Below are 10,488 nucleotides of genomic sequence, written 5' to 3' on the forward strand. Positions count from 1 at the left end.
TTAAAAAATAAAACACTCTTCCAAACATTCATTTTTAAATAGAGCACACATCACTAATTTGCAGAATGACATTTTGATTATTTGGGTCAGGGACCTATCAATATTTTCCCTTTAAAAACTCCCAAAAAAAGTGAACTCAGAAGAGTTCTTTATTTATAATGCAAGCAAATAAGAGTTGTCTGAATTCTAAGCCACACTAAATACTGTGTGTTTGTGGAGGGACGAGATTCCAGGACAAGTATTCTCCCATTTCTGAATGGAAAATCAACCTTGCACAGATCTTCTGAAATAAACTGTGCCAAGTTCATATCTGGCAGCTTCCTCTACTGCGTCCATATCACCAGTACCCGCTTCTCCCAAAGGTAGCAAAAACCTCAAGTATGTTCCTAATTTCTTTCCAAAGAGTTCTATGCTCTAAAATTATCTATACTTTCTCTTCTCACATTTTTACAACAAAACTCTTAATTTTCTTAGTGCAAGAAAATTATAGGATCAAATCAATCCCTACTTAAAAACAAAAACACAAAAAACTCTTCTCTCTGTAACCCCCTCAGAAACTGTGTGTGTATTTATTTATTTGGCTGTTTATAATTGGCAGGATTTCAGACAATAGGCAACTGTATTTTAGAATAGGCAGCAATAAATAAGCCCTAAGTTCACATCAGACAGCTTTAAGGTATCTCTCCTTTTCCACTTTTCTCCTTTCTCTACTTCTGAACCCAAGAAAAAGTCTTGTTTTTTGTTTGTTTTATTCTTCACAATGTGTAGAAATAGACAGGGAAACAAGGTGAGAAAGCCGTCACTTGGACTAAAAGTGCTCCTCACCAAGTCAAGATAGTTTGTATACTGTTGTTGATCACTAAAATAATGACTTCTACTTTCTAGCCTTAGAAAACAGAGATCTTTATTTTTAATATGAAGCACCTAGTGCTATACAATAGTTTTAACTCATTCCAAAAATTATTTTTCTGAGCTATATAAAGGTACAAAATTAAGCATACTTCATTATTGAAAGGTGTTAAACAATCTTAAAAAGCCCTACCATATGCTGTAATATAATGCCCTCTATAGACTAAATTAAAGCACTTCAACATTAACTTCTAAATTGAATCTTAAGAAATAAAGACTTTAATCTAGAAAATGAATGGTAATACTTAAAATGATAAAAAAAAAGTATTTTAAAAATCTCTAAATAATTTCACATAACTTGCTAAAAATGAATGCTAAAGTCCAGAGAAACTGAAAATACTATCTTCAATGAGAACTAAATAAATACTGACTTCTTACCATCTAAAATTAACAGACAAAAATTCCTAAAGATTGAAAATATTATTAAATTTGGAATTCAAAAATTAATAGCCAATAGGCTGTAAGTGGATCTTTTAAAACTTAAGTCTCCATCCAAAGTATGCAACTTTGGAGGAATCTTTAAGGTCGTTCCATGATGTCTATAACAGCATGATTCAAGCATTTGCTTGAGTCAGTGTATGTAAAAATTGTTTATAAAATCTTTTTCTTTAAATCATTTGTTAGCACAAGTTAGATATACATAGTTCTCTATATTTCTTTGTCCTAATGGATTTATTCCTTATGGTTAAATACAGAGCATTCCATAGACCTAGGTTTTTTTTTTTTTTTTTTTAATCTACAACACTAGAAGCCACCAACCCCCACACTCTACATCTAAAATTAACAGACAAAAATTCCTAAAGATTGAAAATATTATTAAATTTGGAATTCAAAAATTAATAGCCAATAGGCTGTAAGTGGATCTTTTAAAACTTAAGTCTCCATCCAAAGTATGCAACTTTGGAGGAATCTTTAAGGTCGTTCCATGATGTCTATAACAGCATGATTCAAGCATTTGCTTGAGTCAGTGTATGTAAAAATTGTTTATAAAATCTTTTTCTTTAAATCATTTGTTAGCACAAGTTAGATATACATAGTTCTCTATATTTCTTTGTCCTAATGGATTTATTCCTTATGGTTAAATACAGAGCATTCCATAGACCTAGGTTTTTTTTTTTTTTTTTTAAGCTACAACACTAGATGGCACCAACACCCACAGTCTATGTTTGACTGCCCAATCCATGGCAGGCAATTTGGCAAAGACTGTGCTCAATTTTCTGGCTCTTCTACGGGACTGTTGCCTGGAACTAGGAAACTAGATCAGAAAATGCAATAGCTCTTAGCAGATCAGCAAGATATAATCTACATCTGATTATGAACTGAAAATATTCTGTGCATTAGTGACAAAGCCAAGCAACCAACCAACACATAACACAATCATTAAGTCTAGATCTCAGTAGTCTGAATGGAAGATATCAGCACCTTCCTTTACCACCGGCCTACCAACAACCTAAAGAAAGCCTTTGTCCATTATAATACTGTTATTCAGTATCCACATAGCAACAGAATGTTATCCAAGTTAATATCCTTACATGTGGGAAAAATGCATGAAAAAATGAGGTTTTGTATGGTTGACAAAATTCTTAACTTCTTAAAAATGCCTTGCATTATTTAATGGGCAACCACAATAGGAATGTGACAAAAGTAGCACCCTGGTTGAAAAGAAACTAAGTGCGGAGAAACAAAATCACTACTCTACTAAAGACTCTGTCCTTAGCTCCTAATTGTCTTTTCCACCCCAAATCTAACATCATCCTGGCTGATTTCAATGTCATGTGGAAGTGCAATCAACATCTTGGCCTCATAGTGTACTTCACCCAAACCTTTACCTAGACTCCACTGTAGGTTCTTCCCCATGGCCAAACACCCAGGCCATGGCCAAATACCCATTATAATCAACCCAAATTTAATTCTTCGGAATCCTAAATTGAACATCAATACAAACATTCATCAAACACACATGATATCATACATAATCCTACTTTAATCACTACTTCTGTCATTCAGGAATTTATATTTTTATTTCTACTTACTCTTTGGCTATTACATCTATTTTGGACCTTAAGTTCACTGACCTCCTCTCAGCTATCTACTTTCTCTTCTCATCACACCTTCCAACCTATATGCCACAGTTACACTTCAAATTACTCTTTCACTAGTATCCTCAACTCTCTTGATTCTCTGCCCTTCCACTGGCTCTCCTAGCACAATACAAACATAAAGCAATACAACCATTTGCTTTCTCTGAATCCATACCTAGGGCTGTACAGCAGTTAAAGAAGTCACCTTCCTATACAGACCACTGCTCAATCTTGACTGGGCTTTTAATTCAATGTCTTTGTTTCCCTAGTGAGAAGATTTTTCAGAGCTCTTTTACCCAAGCATATTCCAGTTCATTATCAGCAAATGACCTAACACACTACTTTAAAAAGTAAACATAAACCAAGACCATAAGATGGTATAATGGTTATGTCACTGGGTTCCCATGTAGTCAACTGTGGTTCAAATCCTGGAACAAGTGACTTAAAACTCATGCCAGACATGTGTGTGCATGTGCCCCAAATCCCAAAGAATGGAAGAGAAAAGATTATGGTGTGGCCACCCATGGGAGAGGGGACGGCTGATTTCTCGCTTTCTGTCTCTCTAGTTGAGCATATGTGCCCTATAGCAAAAAAATCTCCCTCTGAAAAAAAAAAAATAGAAAGAAAATAAAAAGAAACATAAATGAAAAAAATTCCCTCAACTTCCAGTCACAAAAGCCTAGCAGTATCAACACCAATACATTCCTTTCCATTCACTATAATCAAAGCAGTATCCTTCCTCTTCTCTAAAGTTCGGACCTTATTCCATTCCTTCAGACTCTTTACCAGTCCCTGTAATCCAAATTTCCCTCCCATCTTAAAAATAAATAAATAAATGTTGGTCCCCACCCCAATACATACTCCCTTCCTGCTTGCTCCAAGTTTTCAACCTTCTCAAGAGTAGTCAACATTTAGTATACATTTGTTCATGTCCCAGTCACACCATTTGCCACTGTCACGCAAACACATTCCTCTTCCTTCTGACAAACTTTCAACCCTTATCTTAAATGACCTCTCTAGTATTTAATAATATTGCCTATTTCTTCTACTCTTGAATTTTTAAAATTTTATTTAAGAATTATTTATTTAATTTTATTCATCATTATTATTCTTCAATGTGACCAAAAACAGAGAAAGAGAGGGCGAGTGAGAGAAAGCAAGCTGCCAAGTCTGAGATTCAAAACACAGTCAGCCTTGTGGGAGTAGTTCAGTACCCCAACCACCACACCGCCTGCTGGCCCCTCTACTCTATAAATCTTTCTCTTCCCTAGCTTCTCTTTAGGTGATATATGTGGCCTTAATTGTATCTCAATTATATTTGTATATGACAAATATACAAACACAACTAAGATCTCCCTCAAGAGCTTTATGATATCACAACTTCCTGAATATCTCATAGGTATTTCAATACCAAAATATTCAAAACTAAATCTTTCATCTTCTCCTATCTCCCAGACCCACTTTATTCACTAGTGTTCCCTATTTTAGTTTCTCATACTGCCCTCTATGTATCTGTATATGCTAGGAATCCAGGTTTCCTGCATTCTTCTTTAATTCTTTCTTATCCTTAATGACAATATGCAATCAAATATCAAGTTCTGTCTCAATGTTCCCTCCACTGCCTGAAATATTCATAAACTCCCCTTTCTTAAATCACAGCAACAACCTCTATATTGGTATCTATACCACTAGTGCTACCTATTTCCAATTAATAAGTACATTCAGTAAACATACTGTAATCACTACAGATTACTATAGAAAACACAGCTAAATAAAAGCACACATGTAAGTCACTATGCAAATCAAGTGTGTAGGAAATGTAGAGTCAAAAGAAAACAATGAGATTACTACTTTTCAAAATTCATAATAGAGGGACCAGCAGATGGCATAATGGCTATGTCGCTGGACTCCCATGTAGTTGACGATGGTTCAAGTCCCGAACCCGGTGGACACATGTGCGTGCATGCCCAAGATCTCAAGAGAATGGAACAGAAGGGATTGCGTCATGACCATCCCCCCAGGGGATTATTTCTCACTTTCTGTCTCTTAGTCTCTCTCTCTCTTTCTGGCAAGCACACGTGCCCTATAGCAAAAACCTCTCAAAAAAAAAAAAGTAATAGACACCTCAATTTATATTTTTTAACAAGATAACTACACTTTCAATATACTTAACATTATACTTGTCACTGAAAACACACTGTACTATACTGAAATATTAAATATGCCATAGAAATGTTCTTTCTTTAAAAATTAAATGTAAAATCATTTCTGGAACAACAAAAATAAACACAATGGAAAATATTTTACTATCTCTTGGTTTTCATGCTATCAAGAAAGATCAAAGAAAAACATAAATATAGTAAAGTCAATTCCAAATTTTAAAAATATCATCTATTTCCAAGGGGCAATATAAAAGTAATAAATAACTGTGTAGAAAAGTTAAGAGATAAGGGTTGGTGCTGAGTGCAAAAGAGGTTAAAAAAAAAAAGGCACTAAAACCTTTAAATAGCAGTTGGAAAAGAATTTTTTTTATCTATGTGGATATATTAGACACTATAAACATAAAAAAACAACACAATGTATAGTGGAATGTTTCACAGCATTGTCAAAAAGTGGCATGACAGCACAAAACAGTGTATGGATTGATTACCTGAAGTTTTACACAGCTCTGCTGAAAATATAGCAGATGGTGATCTGTCCTCTTTTTCTGTATCAGAAGGAAGTTTTTTCTCAGCTTCTTTCCCAAGAGCTTTGGGTTTAACTATGCTGCCTATCTCTGTTTGAGTCGCCAAAGCAGAAATGTCTGGAGGCAGTAAGGGCACCTTTGATACCTCAGACCTATCTTTGGAAAATTCATCTGAGGCACAGATTTTATCTTCCACTTTAGAGTGTATGTTCTTGAAAGAAAGGTCATGGGGCAATTCTGAGCAAGGCAATGATCCAGCTCCAACCTGGACATTAGCAATTTCATTTCTGTGGGATACTTCCAGGTCAGTGTATTCATTGGCCAATTTAGTAAAAGAATCCATTTTAGAAGGGACGAATGTAGGGTACTCATCTATAATCTCAATTGGAGATGAATCTGAAAACGTTTCACTTTCTCTGATTTTTGCTTCCTTAGAAACAAGTAAGTCATTTGAACAAACTGCAGTATTCAGCTCCTCCATCTGCAAGGGAATTTTCTCCTTTTCAGTCAAGGTTAAAACTTCATCAGGTAGGGTATCTTTTGTGGTATCTAAATTGGGCTTAAAAGATTCCAAATATGGCTTCCCTCCCTCAGGTAGCAAAGCACTGTGTTTTTCTTTATTTTCGTGTTCTATCATTGACTCAGGTAAAGTTTCAGTACGACTTTCTTTCCCAAGCATCACATCTTCATCTTGTTTTTGTGGAACTTCAGGTATTGAATCATCACTAAATAAGTCAACTGGTTCAGAATCAGGTGAGGAGTCTTCAACCAGCTCAGAATGATCAAGCACTGGCTGTCCGACTTTTGCTATTTCAGAGTAATTAGAGAAAGTTGGGTCAGCAGAGAGTTTTGTTTCCTTAATTAAATCACATGCGATAGATATATAAGGGGCTTCAGTTTCTTGAACAGCTACCTTAATACTTTCAGGTTCTTTAATTTCTTCTTTTATTCCTGCTACTTTTTGTAGAGATATATTCATGGCCTCTTCATATGGTGGGGGATTTTCAGGCTCAAGTTTTACGCTTTCATAATTAACTGAAGGAGGAGCTTCTAATGGTGAACTGGGCTGCACTGCAGGACCACCAGCACCAGGAGCTACCGAATTTAATGGTGCTTCCATAACAATGTCAGGTAAAACCGGTGAAGGAGTAGCTTCAGATTCTTCAAATGATGGGCAAAGCTGTGCCACAGGGTAGAGTGACTCCTGAACAGCTTCTGATGTTTTGACCAAGTCTATTTTTGTTTCATAAGCAATCTTTGTACCTGTTGCTTCATTAAATTCACTTTCACATGCTTCCTGTACTAAATCTGGGGTTAGACCTTCGGGCATATTTGCTAGTACTTCTTCAGTCACCTTTGATAAATTATCAGTTGTGACATAATCTGTCTCAGAATCCTGTGTTGCTACAAGGAAAGGGTTGGCTGTTTTGGTGATAGTATTCTTCTCTGTTATAATCTGGGCCTTCTTTTCTTCTATTTTTTTTTCATCTGTCTTATTTTCTGAAGTATGATCTTCTAACAAAGGAAACATGTTTGTTGCAGTGCTCTCAGTTGCTGTAGGGCTAAAGGGAGCACATGTGATATATGCTCCTGAACCATCTTTTATAGCTTCTGGTGTACTGGGAAAAGAAATGTCATCGTTACTGCTTTCACTATCCTTTTCATGATTTGTTTGCTCAAGGCCATCTGCAAAGCACTTCTTATCCACTCTACTTTCTAACCTGCTCTCTATATTACCTCCGTCAGTCAACCTATCACTATTTTTTGTATAAGTATCTTTTACTTCCCATACTCGCTCAAATGGTTTGAAGTCTGCATATTCCTCCCTTACAGGAGCTTCTACTGTAACTCCCTTTTCATTAAAACTGTCCTTTGTCTTTTCTGGAGATGTAACTTTATCCTCTTCTTTAACCAATTTAGTTAGAGCTATAGGTAACTCTTGTTGATTAGGAAGGATGTTATTACTAACTAAATCCTCTTCATCTTTACTCTTCACAAGTATTTCTTCCCTAGGGTTTGCTATTGTTATGGCAGATTCTGCTTTTGGAGAACCACTGGATGACGATCCCATTTCTGAGTATTCTAATTCTGAAAACTCTGTTAAATCTCTATCTATAAAGGGATTTTTTGCCTTCTCTGAAAACTCTTTAGAAGCTTCATTTAAAGTTTCTTGATGTGTTCCTTCGGTGGGTAACACTGCTGGTAAATTACCAAGGTATTCATGTTCTTTAAAAGGAGCAGCTGAGAGAGGAGATAAAGAAGGAAGAGAAGCAGCAGTTTCAAGCAGGACAGATGGGAAATCCTCTTGACCAGCCGAAATAGTGTTACCTGGCTGCTCCTTCAAGTCCATAATTTTTTCTGTGACCATGGACAGAAAGGAAAGTTAGAGAATGCCTGTGTTCTCAGAGTTAATGCAAGTTTTATGACAGGTTCTAAATAATGTTAGTATAGACTTACTGTTAACTAAATTGAAATGTTAATAATTTAATAAATAATCAAGTAGACTTGAATCATTACTGAAAATATTAGGTTTTTGTCAATAAAACATATGCATGGTTACGGAGGCAATTACATGCTATGTAAAGACATAAATCAAGTCTTTGGGGGAATCCTCAAGTGTTATCAACTTAGAAATGCTACTTTTAACTAGTTTCAGAGGAGGAGGAGGTGATTTGAAAAGAGTTTGACAGTACAGAAAAGAAGGGACAATGGATAATTAAATGCCATAGACTAACACTCACATAAAAGCCTTTGGGCAATATGCAAGTAAACTATATTTGGAGAAAAGGAATTGTCAATATGTCAATGTAAATAAATCAAGGGTTCAACAGTTCCTTACAAATTTCCAGGTATTAATCAGTTTTGCCCATCTCTCCCTTGGACATAGCATATAAAATCCAAGTTTCAATGTTTTCAGTAGACAAACATTCTTGGAACCATGCTAATTTTTAGTAAATCTAAACTAATCCAATCTATATAGAGTCAACACAACTAAAGAGTTAAAGTTAGAATATACAGAGGATAAAAGGATGGCAGAAAGAACTTGCCTGCAGAGGAGTGTATCACAGGCTCAGATGCAGCAGGAAGAGCAAAAAGGGTCTCATCTGAAAAACAAATAGAATATAACCTCAGCGGAAATAAAGACAGGTTGGAAGGAGACTAAAGATAAAAGGAGGCAGCAAGAGTTCAGTTTGTAATGAGTTCAGTCTGTAATGAGTTAACAACTTTACCTGCAAAGAAAAAGGCCAAGGTGAAAAGGAAGTTAGAAAAAGTAGTGCACCATTAATTCAGACTAAATCATCTATATTATAAAGTTGATTAAATGTTCTCATAGAACCTATCATTCTTCAAGTAATTCACTCAAGTATACACAACTAGTAAGTGACTCGGGCAATTCAACTCCAGAGCCTGTTTCCTTAATCACTGTACGTTACAGACTTAATTTTTATGTCCCCTCCAAAATTTCTACATTGAAGTTCTAATTCCCAATGTGATGCTATTTGGAGATGGGGCCTTTGGAAGGTTATTAGGGTTAGATATGACAGTGACAGCAGTCCTGGTCCAATAGGATTAGTAGTGTATTCAGAGCTTGCTTGCTTTTTCTCTCTCTTTCCTCTAGGCTAGCATACACAAAAGGTCATGCAAGGCCCCAGGCAATCTTGATTCCTGGCCCACCCTGAACACCACAGGGAGCAATGGCACACACCTGGGGTCCTAGCTTAATGGGAGGCTGGATCACAATGCTGAGACCCTGTCAAAACACTTTTCTTCCCCTCTCTCTCCCTCCCCCAATTGTCTCCCTATCATATAAATAAATAAAGAGAAGTCATTTGAACACATAGGAAATGGTAGCTACCTACAAGCCTAAAAAAGGACTCAGAGCCAGCTGGTAGCATGGTGGTTAAGGTGACTAGATCCCACATAGGACGTACTAGTTCAAGTCCCAGACCCAGGTGCTTCAAGCCAGGAACATGTGAGGTTATGCGTGCCCAAAGTCACCCGCCTCCAGTCTACCCAGCTAGTTAGTGCTCATGTCCTATAGCACTTTTTTTTTTAATAATTTATTTAACATTATTTACTTATTTTAATTTGACCAGGGAAGGACAGAGAGAGAGAGGAAAAGCGAGAAAGCAAGCCGCCAGGTCCAGGACTCAAGCCACAGCTGGCCATGTGGGAGTCCAACGCCCTTAACCACCACGCCACCTGCTGGCCCCACTTTCTTTAATTTAAAAAAAAAAGCCTCAAAATGAAACCTGCCTTGTTATTTTGTTATGGCAGCCTAAGTTAATACACTATGTTATCTTTGTGCAATGTCATCTGTACCTACAGTGGTAGATCCTGAACAGTGGTAGAACCACGAGAAGGACCAGTTAGAAAAGGTTCAACACAGATAAAAAATCAAAGAGATAAAGCTATCATGGATATAGACTTGTCTTCCAAGTTCATTTCCTTTTGAAGTATAGGAGAACTAACTTCGCAATGTCACATACATTTACAATAAACCTATACCAGTACATCATACTTTAAAAATTCTTAGACCTCCTTTCCCAAGTTATTTCCATCATAATAGGATGGTTTGGCTTGTACACTTGGTTAAAAAGATTCAAGACTGTGTAAGCTGGCTTGGACAAATTTATTTTTAATTTATTAATTACTTAGAATAAATGCATTAATCTCAAAAAATTCTTAGAAGGGATACTGAGGGGAAATTCTTAGAAACGATGTGTTTCTAAAAGGGTCTCCTATAATCTAGAACATAGGTGGGAATAGGTCATTCATTCATCCAAACCAGTTAAAACAATAATGCTTTAT

The 10,488-nt window shown here is 36.2% G+C and overlaps 1 protein-coding gene across 1 annotated transcript in view; it reads right to left on the reverse strand.

Annotated features, from left to right (window-relative positions):
- RTN4 (reticulon 4) overlaps positions 1-8,794 on the reverse strand; it is a 46,326-nt gene extending 37,532 nt beyond the window's left edge. The window contains exons 1-2 of the mRNA XM_014591796.2: positions 8,724-8,794; positions 5,641-8,034 (exon numbers count right to left, since the gene is read on the reverse strand). Coding sequence (XP_014447282.1) covers positions 5,641-8,026 — 2,386 coding nt within the window. The 5' untranslated portion in view covers positions 8,027-8,034; positions 8,724-8,794. The remainder of the gene's footprint in view (positions 1-5,640; positions 8,035-8,723) is intronic.
- Positions 8,795-10,488: the final 1,694 nt, after the last annotated feature.

The sequence above is a fragment of the Tupaia chinensis genome, unplaced genomic scaffold (genome assembly GCF_000334495.1).
Source record: "Tupaia chinensis unplaced genomic scaffold, TupChi_1.0 Scaffold000622_1, whole genome shotgun sequence".
Classification (NCBI taxonomy): Eukaryota; Metazoa; Chordata; class Mammalia; order Scandentia; family Tupaiidae; genus Tupaia; species Tupaia belangeri.